The 18,587-nt window shown below is 45.3% G+C and overlaps 4 protein-coding genes across 5 annotated transcripts; all 4 read left to right on the forward strand.

The window, feature by feature from the left end:
- Positions 1-1,634: 1,634 nt before the first annotated feature.
- LOC109410645 (peptidyl-prolyl cis-trans isomerase Fkbp12) lies at positions 1,635-3,941 on the forward strand. 2 transcript variants are annotated; one of them, XM_019684178.3, is made up of 4 exons: positions 1,635-1,727; positions 1,831-1,898; positions 2,032-2,192; positions 2,941-3,941. In XM_019684178.3, exons 2-4 carry the CDS (start codon positions 1,862-1,864, stop codon positions 3,067-3,069), a joined length of 327 nt encoding a protein of 108 aa, XP_019539723.1. In that variant the 5' UTR covers positions 1,635-1,727; positions 1,831-1,861; the 3' UTR covers positions 3,070-3,941. The 2 variants fall into 2 exon arrangements, with proteins under 2 accessions (XP_019539723.1, XP_029731632.1); XM_029875772.2 differs by having other exon boundaries at positions 1,657-1,898.
- Positions 3,942-6,311: 2,370 nt separating this feature from the next.
- LOC134291046 (uncharacterized) lies at positions 6,312-8,963 on the forward strand. Its single transcript, XM_062858309.1, has one exon. The coding sequence runs from the start codon at positions 6,312-6,314 to the stop codon at positions 8,961-8,963; it is 2,652 nt and encodes an 883-aa protein (XP_062714293.1).
- Positions 8,963-10,501, forward strand: LOC115268174 (uncharacterized). Its single transcript, XM_029876223.2, has one exon. It carries the CDS (start codon positions 8,963-8,965, stop codon positions 10,499-10,501), a length of 1,539 nt encoding a protein of 512 aa, XP_029732083.2.
- An 84-nt stretch (positions 10,502-10,585) lies between these two features.
- Positions 10,586-11,494, forward strand: LOC134291047 (uncharacterized). The gene has a single exon (XM_062858310.1). The coding sequence runs from the start codon at positions 10,586-10,588 to the stop codon at positions 11,492-11,494; it is 909 nt and encodes a 302-aa protein (XP_062714294.1).
- Positions 11,495-18,587: the final 7,093 nt, after the last annotated feature.

The raw sequence follows: 18,587 nt of genomic DNA on the forward strand, positions 1-18,587 counted from the left end.
AGAAAAATGTTACCGAGAAATATGAATTCTTTGGTTTTTCAAAGGCGAAATCTGTTAACATAACAACAAATATTATTGCATGTTTATTTTAACATCGGTTCAATTGACCCCATTAAACTAATTGTATTTGTATTGTTATCAATGGTAGTTTACTATTTACTAGATTCCTTTAATTTATTGGAAAACATCAGAAAAATCATTGTTCATCTTTTTCTTGTCGTAACATCCTCACTTGGCTAAAACCTGCTTTTCAGCTACTTTTCTATAAGTACTTCCTCAGTTATTCAGTGAGAGCTTCCTCTGCCAACACGGCTTGACGTCTGTCAGTCGTTGAAGTTTTAGCGAATAACATTAAATAACCGAAACATCTACTGTACTCAAATTTAAAACGAAAACTATAAAAAAAATTTGTGAAGTGATTTTGTGTTTGATTATATAAACATGATCCAAGCAACAATAATATTTATTGTTATTTATTTGTTACGAATTGTTTTTAAGTGTAATTGAGAAATAAACTCTTTTTTAATAAAAAGTCCATGAGAACTTTGCAGGCACTTTTGAAACTATATAAAAACAACTTAAATTAATTTTTACTGTTAGTAACTTTAAATTATTATAGAACTATTGAAAAACAATCGAATCAATTAGTCACTAATAAAGCTAATGTTCACTTATTGTACGAACTATATGGGCTTGATTTCTATTGTAAAATGTAACAATATATCTACTATGTGTTTTATTGTGAACAATAAACCAGTCATATGTTAATAATATTTACCATGTAATGAATGGTAATTTTTTATCCGGGTAACTACTTTTTCACCCATTAATGGGTAGATGGCCGCATCCTTAAAATGGGTATATTTTTACTCGTTTTGTTTTCGTGTTTTCACCCATGTTTTGACAGATCTTCATGCTTTTCAAAAATGAGTATTTTTTTACCCTTCGATGGGTTTTCTCAAACAACCGTGTGTATACTTTTATTTCTGAGTGTAGTTCTCGTTTGATCGCTGCAAAAATTTTCACCCAGTGGTAAGTTATTTACACCCAACGGAGGCCTTATTTGACGTCGCAAATTTGGGTTTAGTCAACATATCCCAAATTTGGCTTCTTCCACGGAGCCGCATGGATGTGTCGGTGCTTCTCTCTTCGTTTTTGACAACATTGGTGTGGAGAGAGGGAGAAAACAACCCAATGCTGAGTAAAAACTAAAAGCTGTTTAGCCAAATTTGAGTTTTTAAAACTTATTCTTTGGGTTTAAATATTTCTCAGTGCATCAGTCAACTACACGGAACTACAAATCAACCCAAATTTAAGTTCTTTTGACGCAATCCCGCACCTCCGTGGAATTACTCAAATATGCGTCAAACAGCGATAGTGGTCACTAGGTAAATCTCATTTGATTGCTGCAAAAATGTTCACCCTGAGTAAAAACTATAAGCTGTTTAGCCAAATTTGAGTTTTTAGAACTTATTCTTTGGGTTTAAATAATTTTCAGTGTAAAAGGTGGCGCTTCCACCCGGGTGGCGATAGCAGATCCAAACCCTCTCCCATGGTACGAATCGACGAACAAAGAAAACTGTCAAAAAAAAGCTTTCAGCTCAGTTTCGCTTTTACTTCCAACACTGCCTTCATTCATCGTTCGAGCGCTGAGCCGCGAGTGAGAAAGAAGTCTTGTTCTTGAGAAACGCGATCCGGCATTTTACTTTTCTTCCTGCCTGCTGCGAGTGAGTATTTTGCTTCGCCCGTCCGTGTGTGAAAGCGTGACATTTTTTTCCTCGTGAAAAACGCCTAATTCCGGTGCTTTGTTCCGTGTGTTTCTTCCCGCAGCGTCGGTTCGATCAATCGAAGCAACTATAAAATGGGTGTCCAGGTCGTTACGCTAGCCGCCGGAGACGGTAAGTGGTCGTTCTTTCCAGCCGCGGAGCTGGAAGATAAAAATTGCCTCCTTCCGCTTCGAATGGCGTGCGTGAGGTGAAGGTCTGCTCGGTTAAAAAGTGATTTTCATCTTGGGTGTTGTTTATTCGACAGAGGCAACCTACCCTAAAACTGGCCAGGTCGCCGTGGTGCACTACACCGGTACGTTGTCCGATGGAAAAGTGTTCGATTCGTCCCGCACCCGCGGTAAGCCGTTCCGGTTCACCGTTGGACGCGGAGAGGTCATCCGCGGATGGGATGAGGGTGTCGCCCAGGTGAGTGTTTCATTAGGGTGGGTCGGAATTTTGTGATTTTAGACAAGGATCTGATAGGATACAACGGATTTTAATGGATTCATTATCTGACCTTTTGTGTAGGGTGCTCTCTAAAACAAAAGCTCTCATTTTTGAGTAACGCCCATGCCGCACAGGGACTGTGTTGGAAACACACATTTTTTAAAATTGCTCATACGCACACATTTTTGCAAAATATCAATATTTTTCGGTATTTGAAGGTGGTTTATAAACCCAGTGAGGTTGCCATGTCGAAATTATTGCAAAATACATACTCATGTGAGCGTACGAGCAATTTAAAAAAAATGTGTGTCTCCAACACAGTCATGTGCGGCATGGATGTTTACTAAAAATGTGCAGGCCGAACACATTTTTGAGCGAAGGCGTTTTTGCGTGTGGATCACTAGACAAACCCTGAGCTGAAAAAAGGGTGCTACCTACAGGCTTATGTATGTTCAATAAAAATTACAATTACAATTACAGAAAAAAATCATAATTGCCTTTATTAATTTTTTTCGGTGAATGTAATACTACTTGAAATAAAAGGGTGTAAGAAAAGAAATTATAAAACAGCGGATTAAAAAAAATGTAATCAGTGTTGAACAACACAATCGTTACGACGATCTTCTTGCTTGACGTCCTGGTCTTGGACGGCAAGGAGGGACTAGCTCTTCGATTAAGACTACTAACTTTAGACTCGATCGGTTATTGCTATGTGTTATTGTTCCAGATGTCCGTTGGACAGCGTGCCAAGTTGGTCTGCTCTCCGGACTACGCCTACGGTAGCCGCGGCCATCCAGGAGTCATCCCACCAAATGCCACCCTCACCTTCGACGTCGAGCTGTTGAGGGTTGAATAAGCAGCACTCAGGAAGAGGCGAATATTTATTGTCTCAACAGATAGAGCAAATACAGCAATGAATACATGAAACCGCCCCTCGGAAACCAGGAACAACCGATCAAGGAATGGACAAAACACATCTAAACCAACACAAACAGGAAATCAACAAGCAATCCTAGAAACCCGGGTCTGATAAGGAAGCATCGTCATCAGTCCTTTGAATGTAGTTACGCGATAGCCAACCAACCCACAATCTCTAAAAATAATCAACGATCGATAATCAAATCGTGTTTGAGAAGAAACGTGGTCATTCGGTTTTGAGTTGTATACTCTTCCAGGTTTTCAATCGTAAGTCTTACTATCTACTATACTAACAAACGTAAAACAAATCAGCAAATGATGCATTTAAATGTAGCAAACTACTTCCAATTTAGAATTGCAGGCAGCTGCCTTTCGCAAGAAAGGCAGAAAGTAGTCCATACCTACCTTCCATTGTTCATCTGAAAACTCTTAAAACACTTTTAAACATTCACAAGTTGGTGGTACATGTAATTTCTTGCTCCGGTAGCAAATTCACAAAAATTAAGTCTTATAAGGGAAACTATTTAAAAAATATTATTCTAAACCCAAAAGTTCGATTGTGGAACGTTTAAACGATGAACTATTAGCATTTATCTAACTCGTGTTTTGATTACAACAACATGTTTAAAGGTACTGGTAGAATCCTGAACAACTTTAGCAGCGGCTGTTTTAGAGACACCATTAGCCAGTTTCTCCATCCCAAAATGAATCCAACAAGATACATAACGCTAAGGCTCCACACGTTAAAACATTCATAACTCTAATCTGATACCATAAATAAATACACACATTGAGAAGAACAAAAAAAAATCGTTCTTCGGCTGCTAATGATCCGAAACCTCCTAGCTCAGTGTTCGTACTGCCAACTCAAGCAAAAGCGCTAACGAAACACAAGTTCAAACAGCCATTGTTTTCATGATGGTTGATCTACCTTAACGCAGCGGTACTACAGCATTCGAGGAGTTTGGTTGGTTTAGGGGTAAAATCCGCGCCAAGCCAAATGAAATCCGCGCCGGGGTCACCAAATCCGCGCCAGTACAAAAACATGGTTTTGATGAATCAAACTCATATAAAGCCAGAATTTTTTTGAGAAGATTTACTATTCGTGACATTTGTTGCAATACATATGAAGAGTATTTCTATTGATAAATTTAGAACAAGAGTTTAAAGAAACGTTGAAGGCAGGTTAAAGTTTTTTTAATTGATTAAAAAAAATGATTATTAGTTCCTTGATTTGAAGACTACTTTATCAAGAAGACATGCACCTCTGTTGTTTTCCCATACTAACGGCATGCGACAACGACGGTACCGCCGCCTGTTGAGCTAAGGTGGCACCTTTGTATAAAAGTGTATGAATGTATTGGTGCGAGTATGAAGATTTACACACACTATCATAAATACTAACAGTGACTCCCGATTTTGAGCAGTGCTGCAAGTCTTCTTGATAAAGTGGTCTTCGCTTGATTGCTAGTTCGGAAAAATTGTATGATCATTTTCAGAAACTTTTGAGAAATTCATGGATTACTTTTTGTAGACATTTATATTGCGAAGATACAAATGGAATAATACTAGTGCATTTTTTTTTAAATGACTAATACATTTTATTCCTAAGGGAAATATTTCTGAAAAAGGATGAACTACAAAAATGTCTAAAAAGTTTAAACATTAAGCAAAAGGGGTAAAAACGTATTATTTCGAGAAAATTTTATAAAAAGAGTTTTTGGCCACACCTAACCCGTGGAAGGTTTCAGTGAAAATGACCTCAGCCATAGGAATCCGAAAACATCGACGATTTCTTCAAGTATTCTGCAAAAAAATACTCCAAAAAATCTACCAAGGAACCCTTTAATAACTGTACCCGCAACGAGTGATTCGATTGGAAATCAAAGAGGAATTTTATCATGACTGCAGAAGTTTACGTATTTTAGGGATAACTTTATCAGAGTTTTAAGCAAAAAAATCGATTCGACAGAAGTTCGACTATTAACTGATTCAAGAATTTAGTCAATTTCGTCATTATGGAACTCTTCCATAATGAATCAATAAAATCCTTCATGTTTTTTTAAACTTTTGCTGAAAATTCTTTTGATTAATATTTTTCTAGAGTATAGTATTCCAGAACCTTGAGAGGGATTCTTTCACATCCCTGAGAGGGATTTTTTCAGAGCGATCTCTTTCAGAATCCTGTGAGGGATTCTTTCAGAATACTGAGAGATTCTTTCAGAATCCTGAGAGAGATTCTTTCAGAATCCTGAGAGAGATTCTTTCAGAATCCTGAGAGGGATTCTTTCAGAATCCTGAGAGGGATTCTTTCAGAATCCTGAGAGGGATTCTTTCAGAGTATAGTAGGCACGACTTCCACCGATGATGCGCCTTCGTATTTTACGTCTCACATTATTGTCAGCCGTTAGCAAGGAACCGAGGTAGACGAATTCTTCTATCACCTCGAAAGTATCCCCGTCTATCGTAACATTGCTGCCAAGGCTTGTCCTGTCTCGCTCAGCCCCACCTACCAGCATGTACTTTGTCTTAGCCGCATTCACCACCAAGGATGTTTTCGATCACTTGGCAACAGTTTGACTCATTTGTCCATAACTCAGTTCAGAAGCATAATATGGGAATGTGGTGTTCGGCAAACTTGTAGATTAGTGTATTTCCAATAATTATCACCAAAGACGCCATATTCTAACTCTTATTTATACGCTGTGAAAGCGCTAGTACCACCTACTCATACTAAACGATCGAAAAATTCGATCGTTTAGTGTGTGATGAGTCGCGCAACGACGCTTTGATGAGCCCCTCGGCTCGTGCGCTGTGAGAGAGAGTAAGAGGGAGTAAGAGAAAAATTCATTCCCGTTTTTGAGAAAAAGTTAGTCTGAATAAACGCTTTGTATCGAAAGCACGCGAGTTTTATTGATGCACCAAATTCCATCGAAAAACCAATCCCACTGAGCTAAATCCGCGAACATTTGGTCCACTCGAACCAGATAGACATTTTCGATGGTTTTTACGTTGGTTTCTGGTGCAATTCCGACGGAAAAGTGAAGTTTTCGCAATTTCCACCGTGTGGAAAAGTTCGGCCTTTGCCAATCGACGCGGCGTACCGTTGTGTGTGTGCACGCGAAACCTGTCGGAACGTGTTCGACACACGTCCTCCGATGAAAAAAGTGAACTGTATCAATGAGTGATGAACAAACCCCACAAGCGTCGCGGAACATAACCCCAAAAAATCTGCTCGACGCTTTGATTGGGGAGCCAACAAGCTACGAACCGATAGAAGTGCAAAAATTGTTGAAAACCCGAGCACAAGTGAAGAAGGCCATGGCTCAGCGGCTGGAGAAGGCGGTTGATCGTCGTGATATGGCCAAAGAGAAGATGTTGCGGATCCACGCAGGCATGAATCAGCCGGATAAAAACATTCACTGGCTGAACCTGCAGCTGGAGAACCTTCGGCGCTGTTATGATGAAGTGGAGAGGAGCTATTTGGAGATCTGCGATGCTGTTCCCCGAGACCAGCGAGAGGATTTCAAGCTCCAAAACATCCAAATAGAAGAAATGTATCACCATCTGTACGTGAACATCCAATCGGGAATTGCGGAGTGGAAAGCGAGAGAAGAACAGAGCAAGCTGAATGCATTGGCCCCTGCATACAACCCTCCTCAGCAACCGACGGCTGCGTCTAACATGCCTCCGCACTTGCACGTCCCATTGCCAACCTTCGATGGCAATCTGGAGAATTGGTACTCCTTCAAGTGCATGTTCCAGACCATCATGGGAAGGTATCCGAACGAGTCTGCAGCTATCAAGCTGTACCATTTGAAGAACGCCCTAGTCGGAAGTGCAGCCGGAAAGATCGATCAGGATGTCATTAACAATAATGACTACTCGGCTGCCTGGAAAATGCTGGAGGATGCATATGAAGACGAACGTCTCATAATCGACACGCACATCGACGCCTTGCTGAGCCTGCCGAAGATGACGGCGGAGAACGGCGAGGAACTACGCAAGCTAATCGACACCTGCACCAAACACGTTGATGCCCTTAAAAATCGCCAATTGCCGGTTGAAGGATTAGCTGAGATGATCCTGGTCAACGTGATCGCCAAACGTCTTGACAAGGAAACGCGGAAGCTGTGGGAGTCGCAGCTATCCCAAGACGAACTTCCCGCATACGCCGAAATGATCGATTATCTACGAGAACGAGTCCGGATTTTGCAGAAGATGACAGGATACGCTGAACCACGAACTACCTTGAAGCCGAAGAACAAACCAGAACAGAAGATCCCGCAAGCCAGAAATTTTGTACAAACCAAGGAGGTGTGCCACTGCTGCAACGGTGATCATCTTATCTACAAGTGTGGTCAATTCAAGGAGCTCAACGTCAGCAGCCGGTACGCCAAGGTGAAGCAAGCTGGGCTCTGTTTTAACTGTTTGCGACGCGGTCACCGTACGGTCGACTGCAATTCCGAAAGGTCGTGTAAGAGTTGCAAAAGGAAGCACCACAGTCTGCTTCACGACGACAAGCCCGTTCAACAGTCCAGCAGTGCACCCAGCGAACAACCAACGAAGCCCGAAGAACGACAAGAAGTAGCGGTACAGGCCGGGTCAGTGAACTGCGCCACGTCTCTGATGCTGAAACAAACAGTGCTTCTCTCAACGGCAGAGGTGCTTGTGGCCGGATCCGGTAACGTCGGTTTGCCGTGTCGTGTTCTGTTGGATTCGGGTTCTGATTCGAATCTGATCTCCGAAGCGTTTGCCAAGCGATTGAACCTGCCAATGGAAAACAACCTACCGATCAGCGGACTCAACAACGCTGAAACCCGAGTTAAGTTCAAGCTAACCACCAAGATCAGTTCTCGTGTCAATCCTTTCAACGCTATTTTAGATTTCCTGGTGGTGCCAACGATAACCACCAACCTACCGATGATGAAGGTCGACATCCGGTCTTGGTCCATCCCGACGAGCGTTGATTTGGCGGATCCATCATTCCACGTCCCAAAGGAGATCCAGATGATTATCGGCGCCGAGCTGTTCTTTGTCCTCGTGAAGAACGGCCGCATGAAGCTTGCAGAAGGAGCCCCAATGATGGTGGAGACCGACCTGGGTTGGATCGTCAGCGGACCGGTGAAAGGGCACTCGTCTGGTCCACAAGGAGGCATCTGTCAACTGAACCTACGCGAAGAACAGATCAACCATACTCTTGTCAAGTTCTGGGAACTGGAAACGGTCCAGGAAGCATCGCCACTGACGTCAAGGGAGCAAGCCATCGAGAAACACTTTGAGCAAACGCACTTTCGTGACGATACAGGCCGATTCACTGTGAGGTTGCCATTCAACGATAACAAGGATCAACTTGGCGACTCCTTGGAAACCGCTCGAAGTCGATTTGATCGGCTACTACGATCGTTTGTCAACAAAACGAAACTCAAGCGCTATTCGGAGTTCATGACCGAATACCAAGCTCTGGGGCACATGGTCGAGGTTTTCGACAACCCCGTCGATTGTTATTTTCTACCCCATCATGCTGTGTACAAGGAGTCCAGCACAACGACAAAAATCCGTGTGGTTTTTGATGCTTCGGCGAAGACCTCGTCTGGTCTTTCGTTGAACGACGCCCTGGACGTAGGGCCAACGGTGCAGAAGGACCTGATCACGATTCTCTTGCGATTTTGCTGTTTTCCGGTCGTATTAACTGCAGACATCCCGAAGATGTACCGCCAGGTACAAATCCATAAGGACGATCGGAAATATCAACGGATCCTTTGGCTCACCTCGACAAATGAAGTTGGAACGTTTGAGCTGACAACTGTTACTTGGCTACGCGCGCTCTGATGCAGTTGGCGAAGGACGAAGCATCGGACTTGCCGGTCGCGGCGAAGGTGGTCGAAGAAAACAGCTATATTGACGATTTTCTCACCGGAGGAAATACTACTGAGGAAGTGATCGAAATCTACGAGCAGCTGACGGAGATGCTGCGACGAGGTGGATTTGGAGTCCACAAATTCTGTTCCAACAGCGAAGCCGTTCGGAGTAGCATTCCGACCGAGCTACAGGAATCGCAAGTCAAGTTCGAGGATGCCGATATTAACAACGCGATCAAGACACTGGGTCTCAGCTGGAATCAACACGAGGATTATTTCCGGTTCAACGTTGCGCCGCTTGACGAGAAGATTCCGACCAAAAGAAGTGTTCTCTCTGCAGTTGGTCTCCTTTTCGATCCGTGTGGTTACCTCGGCCCGGTCATCACAACAGCGAAGATGCTAATGCAGGACTTGTGGCGGCTGAAATTGAAATGGGATGATGAATTACCGGAAGAACCAAGGAAAATGTGGATCGACTTCCGCAGACAGCTACCACTTGTGAACACTTTGCAGAAAAAAAGATGCGTTGTCAGGAGCGACGCAAAACAAATCGAACTTCACGGGTTCGCAGACGCGTCACTACGCGCATACGGGGCAGTCTTGTACACAAGGTGCATCTCCCCTGATGGAACGGTTGAAGTCAATCTGGTGTGCAGCAAATCGCGTGTTGCACCCCTCAAGCCAATGACGATTCCACGCCTGGAGTTGTGCGGTGCTTTGCTACTGGCTCGGCTGGTCGACAAAACGGTAGCAACCATGGGAATTCCGTTCAAGAGTGTGACACTTCATCTCGACTCGCAAGTGGTGTTATGCTGGCTGGAAAAATCACCGCTTGCTTTGAACCAATTCGTTTCGAACCGTGTAGCAGAGATACTCGAGCTGACGCAAACCTATCAATGGCAGTACGTACGGTCCGAGCAAAACCCAGCAGACCTGATTTCGCGAGGGGTGCTTCCAGCCGAAATTTCGACAATGGATTTGTGGTGGGATTCCTCCCCCTTTTTGTGGGAACTGGATCCGAAGTACAACGATGAACAAATCAAGCTGAGTGACAACGAGGTACCTGAACTGAAGCCAACGGTGGTCGTTGCTACCACTGTACAAGCGAAGCCGTTGATTGTTATGACCAGATTGAGCAACTTTCGACGACTACACAGAGCGTGGGCGTATGTATTGAGGTTCTGCAAGAACGTCCGCACTAAGAACCGTGACACTTCGGAGCTCAAGGCGCAAGAGATGGCAGATGCACTTCATGCCATTTTGAAGCAAATACAGAAGGAGGAGTTTGGTGAGCTGTTTCGTGCTCTGGCTGGTGATGAAGCGAAGCGGAACAGGTACAGTGGACTGGCCCCATTCATAGACACGGATGGTTTTATAAGAGTCGGAGGCCGGTTGAAGTATTCATCGATTCCCTATGATGGAAGGCACCAGATCCTGTTACCCGAGAAGCACCATGTGACTGCCATACTCATCCAGCAACTACATGAGGATAACAATAGAAATGGCTAGTTATTCTACTAGGATAACTTTCACGTCGGACAGCGCGGACTGTTGTCGATCGTCCGTGAGCGATATTGGCCCATCAACGCGCAGATGCTGATCAAGAAGATTATTTCCAAATGCCACGTGTGCTGTCGCCATAACCCCCGTCCAGTGGCCCAGTACATGGGAAATTTGCCGGACTACCGAATCACTCCAGCACCTGTCTTTTCGAATACGGGAATTGATTACGCGGGTCCAATTTTCCTCAAGGAAGCAGGTAGGAAGACCGTAGTGTACAAGGCGTATATTTGCGTGTTTGTTTGCATGGCCGCTAAGGCCATACATATGGAGGTTGTTTCAAACTTGACGGCTGGAAATTTCATTGCTGCTTTGCAGCGCTTTATTAGTCGACGAGGTATGGTAGCTAACATCTACTCTGATAATGGCACTACGTTTGTTGGTGCCAATCACGAACTGGCGGCTTTGCGCCAGTTATTCGAGGATCAGGCGACCCAGAGGAAGCTGACTGATTTCTGTATTTCCAAAGGAATCCAGTGGCACTTCATACCGCCACGCAGCCCCCATTTTGGCGGCATTTGGGAGGCTGGCGTTAAGTCAGTAAAACACCATCTAAAACGAGTTGTTGGCGAGACCAAGCTGACGTTCGAGGAAGTGTCAACGTTTTTGGCACAATGCGAGGCGATCCTGAACAGCCGGCCCCTCATTCCGGTTTCCAACGATCCCAACGATGTCGAGGTGCTGACGCCGTCACACTTCCTTATTCAAAGACCGGCCTTGAGCATTCCGGAGCCTTCATACGACGAGGTGAAGATTGGTCGACTTAGCCGTTGGCAACATGTTCAGCTGATGAAGGAGCATTTCTGGAAGCGATGGTCGGCTGAGTACTTGCACCACCTACAATCTCGACCGAAATGGCATAGCGGAGTGACGGACATCAAGATCGGTGCATTGGTGGTACTCAAGGGGGTAGACAGCTTTTGCTCTGAAGCATACTCTTGAGCAAGGATGGCAGAAAATCACTTCAAGCGATAAATGATACAGGATACGAATAATCCAAGATAGCCTTGTTCTTGCAGTAGCATGATGCCGACGCCTCACACCGTGCTCGTATCACAGAACAATTAAAGCATCTGATGCACGCTTTATCGCGTGATGACCCGTTATCGGATCATGTTACAAGTCATGATAAATTTTAATCATCACATTGTTTGCCTCTTATGCACCCGTAAGCCGCATTCATGATTCGGAATGATACGTTCATAAGCATATCTGGAAGTTAAATATCCAAGAATGCTCAAAAAGTTAATGAAATCACTAATTTATCATTTCGACTTCATGATAACGATCGCATCGCGCCCGCACATACCGAGCGAATCATTCTTCTCGGACCGAAGTTGGTTATGATGCTTGACGACAAAATGTTATCGTTGTTGCTATGATCGCACGATGCCGTTCGACCGCGACACATTCGAAATCTGATCATGATCACTAGATTTCCATCCTTGCTCTTGAGCTACACTTTGAGCAGCTCTGAGCAACTCGTGTTACTCGATTTTCAAATGTGCATAGCAACCTGCTGTTACGGTGATACGGCTACTGTCAACAAACAACTTCGGTGGGAAAATAAATCGACCAAACGAGGGAATCTTATTCAAATGAACGCTGATACAAGTTGAGCCTGGCCCCGGATTATGCAGCAACATTTTTAGGACCATGTTGGCGTGATTTTCTTGTTGAGGCTCGTCGGGATACTGTTCGGCTTAGCGGCCGTAGTAAAGTCGAATGGATTAATGTTCACAATCCAAAACACGGAGTTACATGTATTTGTCTCCGTACAAATGCCGGCAAGATGTAGTGCGAATATTCTACAAAGCTGTTTCCGGTCTGGGAGTACGTATCGTCTCCAAAAGACTAGTGCTGAGCTACACCAAAAAGTACTTAGTGGGTTGAGTAACAGCGGTCTCTCCGCATCATGAATACAAAAAGGTGTTCTTGGGAGGTGGAAAAGTGACGCAAAACCATGTTGACTCTTATTTGTGAAAGTAATCAAATTTTGACCCCGAATCGTAGATATGAAGATTATGCATGTAATTAAATCGACGGTGCTTAACGGTGTCAGCGAGAGTATTCTGGGGAACCAGACTCATATTTGATTGCACCCACACCACAACTCAAGTCAAAATGTCATTCTTGTTCCTGTGGGTTCAACAAATTTAGATCGAAGTAGCCATACACATCAAACTTTTCAGAGCAAAATGTGAGCAGCTCAGAGCTGCTCAATCAACAAAGAGTAGCTCTACGTCGAGCTGTCTCCCCCCTTGGGAGTAAGAGAATAATACATTCCTGTTTTTGAGAAAAAGTTAGTCTGAATAAACGCTTTGTATCGAAAGCACGCGAGTTTTATTGATGCACCAAATTCCATCGAAAAACCAATCCTACTGAGCTAAATCCGCGAACAGTGTGAGTAGGTGATACTAACAGTTTTGTGTAGTAAATATTAGAGTTAGAATATTGCGTCCTTGGGGATAATTGTAGGAAAAACAATAATCTACAAGTTTGCCGAACACCACATTCCAATATTATTCTTCTGAACTGAGTTGTAGACAAATGAGTCAAATGATTGCAAGGGGATCGAAAACATCCTTGTTCACCACTAGTCCGACCTTTGCTGCTTCACGTTTCAGGCGGGTGTACAGTTCTGCCACCGTTCCAAATGTTCTAGCAATAATATCCATGTCATCCGCAAAACAGACAAATTGGCCGGATTTCGTGAAGATCGTACCCCGGCTGTTGAGCCCGGCTCGTCACATAACACCTTCCAGGGCGATGTTGAATAGTAGGCAGGAAAGTCCATCACCTTGTCGTAGTCCTCGTCGATACTGTCGTACGCCGCTTTGAAGTCGATGAACAGGTGATGCGTTGGGACCTGGTATTCACGGCATTTCTGGAGGATTTGCCGTACGGTGAAGATCTGGTCCGTTGTCGACCGGCCGTCGATGAAACCGGCTTGGTAACTTCCCAAGAACTCATTTACTTTAGGTGAAAGACGACGGAAGATGATCTGGGATAGCACTTTGTAGGCGGCATTCAAAATGGTGATCGCTCGAAAGTTCTCACACATTAACTTGTCGCCTTTCTTGTGGATGGGACAGATTATCCCTTCCTTCCACTCCTCCGGTAGCTGTTCGGTTTCCCAGATCTTGACTACTAACTGGTGCAGACAGGTGGCCAACTTTTCCGGGCCCATCTTGATGAGTTCTGCTGCGATACCGTCCTTACCAGCCGCTTTGTTGTTTTTTAACTGGTGGATGGCATCCTTAACTTCCCTCAGCGTGGGAGTTGGTTCGTTCCCGTCCTCTGCTGCACCAACATAGTCATTTCCTCCGCTGCCTTGGTCCTCCGTGCCTACATTCTCTTCGCCATTCAGGTGCTCGTCGAAGTGCTGCTTCCACCTTTCGATCACCTCACGTTTGTCCGTCAGGAGGCTCCCGTCGTTATCCCTGCAGATTTCGGTTTGCGGCACGTAGCCTTTGCGGGATGCGTTGAGCTTCTGGTAGAACTTACGTGTTTCTTATGAACGGCACAGCAGTTCCATTTCCTCGCACTCCGCTTCTTCCAGGCGGCGCTTTTTCTCCCGGAAGAGACGGGTCTGCTGCTTCCGCTTCTGTTTGTATCGCTCCACATTCTGCATCCTTCTCCTCCAGAACCGCTCTGCACTCCTCGTCGAACCAATCGTTTCGTCGACTCCGTTCTACGTACCCGATAGTGCTCTCGGCTGCGTTGTTGATGGCTGCTTTGACTGTACTCCAGCAGTCCTCTAGAGGGGCCACATCGAGCACACCCTCGTCCGGCAACGCTGCCTCGAGATTCTGCGCGTATGCGGTGGCGACATCCGGTTGCTTCAGTCGCTCTAGATCGTACCGGGGCGGCCGCCGGTAATGTACATTGTTAATAACGGAGAGTTTTAGGCGCAGTTTAACCATCACCAGGTAGTGATCAGAGTCGATATTAGCGCCACGATAGGTCCTGACGTCGATAATGTCGGAGAAGTGCCGTTCATCAATCAGAACGTGGTTGATTTGCGATTCCGTTTGTTGTGGTGATCTCCAGGTGTAACGATACGGGAGGCTGTGCTGGAAGAAGGTGCTACGAATGGCCATGTTCTTGGAGGCGGCGAAATCGATGAGGCGTAGGCCATTTTCGTTCGTCAGCTGGTGGGCGCTGAACTTTCCAATCGTCGGTCTAAATTCCTCCTCCTGGCCTACCTGAGCGTTTAGATCCCCTATGACAGAGCTTCCCAAACTCGGTTTTCGCGGCGCCTCAACGCATCGCAGGCTCGCTTTTTCTACTCATTTTGGCGAGCCTGCAAGAGGCTGGTGCGCCGCGAAAACAGACTTGACGTCGTGGTTTGGGCAGCGGTCGTACTCGCGTTCGAGCTGTGCGTAAAATGCGTCTTTGTCATTATCAGTGCTTCCGGAGTGAGGGCTGTGCACGTTTATTATGCTAATGTTGAAGAATCGGCCCTTGATCCTTAACCTGCACATTCTTTCGTCGATCGACCACCAACCGATCACGCGCCCCTGCATGTCGCCCATCACTATAAAAGCTGTTCCCAGCTCACGTGTGTTGCCGCAACTCTGGTAGATAGTATGATTACCTCTAAACGTTCGCACCATAGATCCTGTCCAACACACCTCCTGCAGCGCTACGATTCCGAACCCGCGGTCCTTCAGTATATCGGCGAGTATGCGGGTGCTCCCGATGAAGTTGAGAGATCTGCAGTTCCACGTACCGAGCTTCCAATCGCAAGTCCCTTTTCGTCGCTGTGGTCGTAGCCATTGGTATCGGTTCGCATTCTTCTCTTGTTGATTTTCCGGTGCTAGTTTTTTTTTACGGCTGGCTCGCAGGGCCTGACACCAACCCACTAACCCAGGGAGCTGGGCTTACCTTCCCGGAAGCTACGGGTTTTGCATTGGCATTTCCTCCAACTATAGTGCTAACAATCTCGACATGCTCGTTGTTATCGAAGTTGAGCAAGTGTTCTAGGTGAGCTAGATGAGAGTCTACACCCTTACCTGATCGGAAAGCGTGGTGACGTGGGCCTAGCTTGTTGTTGGTTTCGAGCTCTGTAATGAGACGGTGGTTGATCATTCTCTCGAAAATTTTACCCACGCAGCTTAACAGAGATATCGGTCGGTAGCTGTCCGGCCTGCTGCGGTCTGCGTCCGGCTTAGGGATTGGTACTACTATCCCAAACCGTCCTCTATGGGCACGAAACATGGACCCTACGTGCAGAGGACCAACGCGCCCTTGGAGTTTTCGAACGGAAGGTGTTGCGTACCATCTACGGCGGAGTGCAGATGGAAGACGGGACTTGAAGAAGGCGAATGAATCACGAGCTGCATCAGCTGCTGAGAGAACCAACCATCGTCCATACCGCGAAAATCGGGAGGCTACGGTGGGAGGGTCACGTCATCAGGATGTCGGATAGCAACCCGACTAAAATGGTTCTCGAGAGTCATCCGACCGGTACAAGAAGACGTGGAGCGCAGCGAGCTAGGTGGGTCGACCAAGTGGAGGACGATCTGCGGACCCTACGCAGAGTGCGGAACTGGAGACAAACAGCCATGGACCGAGTGGAATGGAGGCGGCTAATATGTACAGCAGAGGCCACCCCGGCCTTAGCCTGATCGGTAAGTAAGGTAAAGTCCCAAGCTTCCGCTCCTCTGGGAACAACCCTCTGTCCCAGACACGATTGAACAACTCCAGCATGGATTTGCGTAATTTGAGTCAGATGATTTACTTTCATACCAAAGCTTCTGCTACTGCCTTTTCATCGTTGGTGTACCCGGTCGGGAGGTTGAGCGTCAGTCTATTTCCAGTTTTCTTACCTTGAAGTCTGTTTAATTTGTTCCACACCTCGCTTGCTGAACTCGTGGGATTGATGCTTTCGACGAAGTCTTCCCAACTTTGTTGCTTTGCGTCGTTGATGATTTTACGAGATCTTGCGCGGGCTTCCTGAAACCAGTGATGCCACATACACAGATTTACCTAGAATTACACAGATTTTTTCCCATTTTCGCCTACAGATATCTGTGATCACAGATCAAAGATTTTTGCAATAAAAAAGATTTTTAAGATTTTTAAAACAGTGACAATGATTTTTGTGAAAAAAAGCTTTATTATAATTTTCAGGTACTCAAATTTAAATAATAGAAATTAAATCTTCTAGTTGGATGGCCTAGGCCAAGCCTCAGGCGCATTGTTTCAACGTTCTTGTGGTTTCTGATGCTCTTCAGATGCAACCTGGGAGTGTTTTAGTCGACGTTATTCTAAGAACATTTTTTCCGTTTTTTTTAAACAAATTGTTCAAAAATATTCGGTTTTGGAGACATTAACATATCACAGATTTTTACTAAGATTTTCTGAAATTTCCTACAGATGAAAAAGATTTTTTTGACCAAAATCACAGATGAAAACCGAAAAAAATGTGGCAACACTGCCTGAAACTGTTTCAGTGCATTATTTTTTTTGGGGTCTTCACAGCTTAATCGTCGAAGACCACGTAATCGTTTGCGTCGTAGCTTAACAGCTGATTTGACTTCCTCATTCCACCATGCAACTGACTTGAGTCAGCATTTACCCGACGTTTTCGGGACGTTTCGGATGATCCTGTTTGCAAATTCCTCTACTGACAGGAAATTTCCCGGGCGAATCGATTTGCTGGTGGGTTCTTTGAAGAGTTCCCAATTGGCCTTTGCGTAAACCCATTTTGGTCTATAGCGTGGTTCACTTGAAGCATTCAGCAAGTTGATTAAGATCGGAAAGTGGTCACTGTCTGAGGAATCCGCCAGGATTTTCCATTGAACTTTGCTGCTACCGACGAAGAGCACATTGCGATGTCTACGCACTTACGCTTTCTGCAATATTTGCTGAATTTTGCCGAGCTGAAGGGTCCAGCATTTTTTTTTTGCTGAAGTTTTAGCAAAGTTTGCTGAATTTCAGCAAAATGTTACTGGCGATCAGCAGTTTACGGAACAAATCAGCAAAATTTTGACGAATTTCAGCAGTTTTTTTGCTGAAACCTTCAGCTCAGCAAAATTTTGCTGAAACTCTCAACCGATTTTTGGTGTGTAGAGCTTGTGAATTTCTAGTTGCTGGATCTATTCGCGTGTGAGACCCATCATTCAGCACCACCATATCATTTTCGATGACTAGTTCCAAAATTTTCTCACCTTTTATCTTGTCTTCGGTAATAGAAGAACCGATCTTGCTTCCCCAAGCGACGTGATGTGCGTTCAAGTCTCCCAAAAGCAACGTTGGTTTAGGGAGCTCTTTTAAGAGGTCTTCCGGTAAGCAGAGATGGCATTTCACCGTAGCGATTCACTGCGGCGTCAGTTTATCGACCGCACTGGGGATAGGAACATTTTTCACCACACCAAGAAGCCAGTTTCTCTTATTTTGGGTGGTGGGTAGACCAAGCGCTAGTGCGTGCTCTTGCTCGTTCGCCTTGGATCGAGTGTGGCTCACTCTTTCGCGCGCATCGCTCTCCGGCGCTCTCCCGTGTTTTCACCCAGCAGTCACCGAATCATCACCATGGTGTCGCCGGGGCGAGAACTCTCCGGTGTTTCACCGCAGCGCGCACTCTGGCGCAAAAACCTCACTGGAGCGCGCGCCCGGGTGATTTTTTACACTTTCACCGGAGAGAATTTTAAATCGCTCTCGCCGCACTGTTGTGTGGCCTAGTGCTCTGGGAGCTAAGAGATTTATTTCTACCCACCAAGCTTGCGCGCATCTGAATCGCAGTGGTGGATCTACATATAAGAGACGGGCTCCTGTTGAGATACACAGCGTGAGTGGTGTATTTTCTATTTCTCTTTCCTACACTGAGGATATGGACATCTCTGCCGGTAAGACAACAGCGTCTTTGTCTCTTACCCTACGTCTCCACTAGACAGAAATGTCTTGCCATTTTGCTGCCAGAAAGAGAAAACGTAACATAAATGATCAACACCGCTGCTTTCCATGCAAACAGCGAGAGAACATTTCTGTCATGACACATCTGTCCAGCAAAATGGCAAGACATTTCTGT

This window comes from Aedes albopictus, chromosome 3, assembly GCF_035046485.1.
Source record: "Aedes albopictus strain Foshan chromosome 3, AalbF5, whole genome shotgun sequence".
NCBI lineage: Eukaryota > Metazoa > Arthropoda > Insecta > Diptera > Culicidae > Aedes > Aedes albopictus.

Coding starts and splice junctions, on each gene's coding strand:
- LOC134291047 (XM_062858310.1), top strand. CDS start 10,586: ATGCTGATCAAGAAGATTATTTCCAAATGCCACGTGTGCTGTCGCCAT.
- LOC109410645 (XM_019684178.3), top strand. CDS start 1,862: ATGGGTGTCCAGGTCGTTACGCTAGCCGCCGGAGACG. Junction 1,899..2,031: donor TACGCTAGCCGCCGGAGACG/GTAAGTGGTCGT, acceptor TTTATTCGACAG/AGGCAACCTACCCTAAAACT. Junction 2,193..2,940: donor GGGATGAGGGTGTCGCCCAG/GTGAGTGTTTCA, acceptor TTATTGTTCCAG/ATGTCCGTTGGACAGCGTGC.
- LOC134291046 (XM_062858309.1), top strand. CDS start 6,312: ATGAGTGATGAACAAACCCCACAAGCGTCGCGGAACATAACCCCAAAA.
- LOC115268174 (XM_029876223.2), top strand. CDS start 8,963: ATGCAGTTGGCGAAGGACGAAGCATCGGACTTGCCGGTCGCGGCGAAG.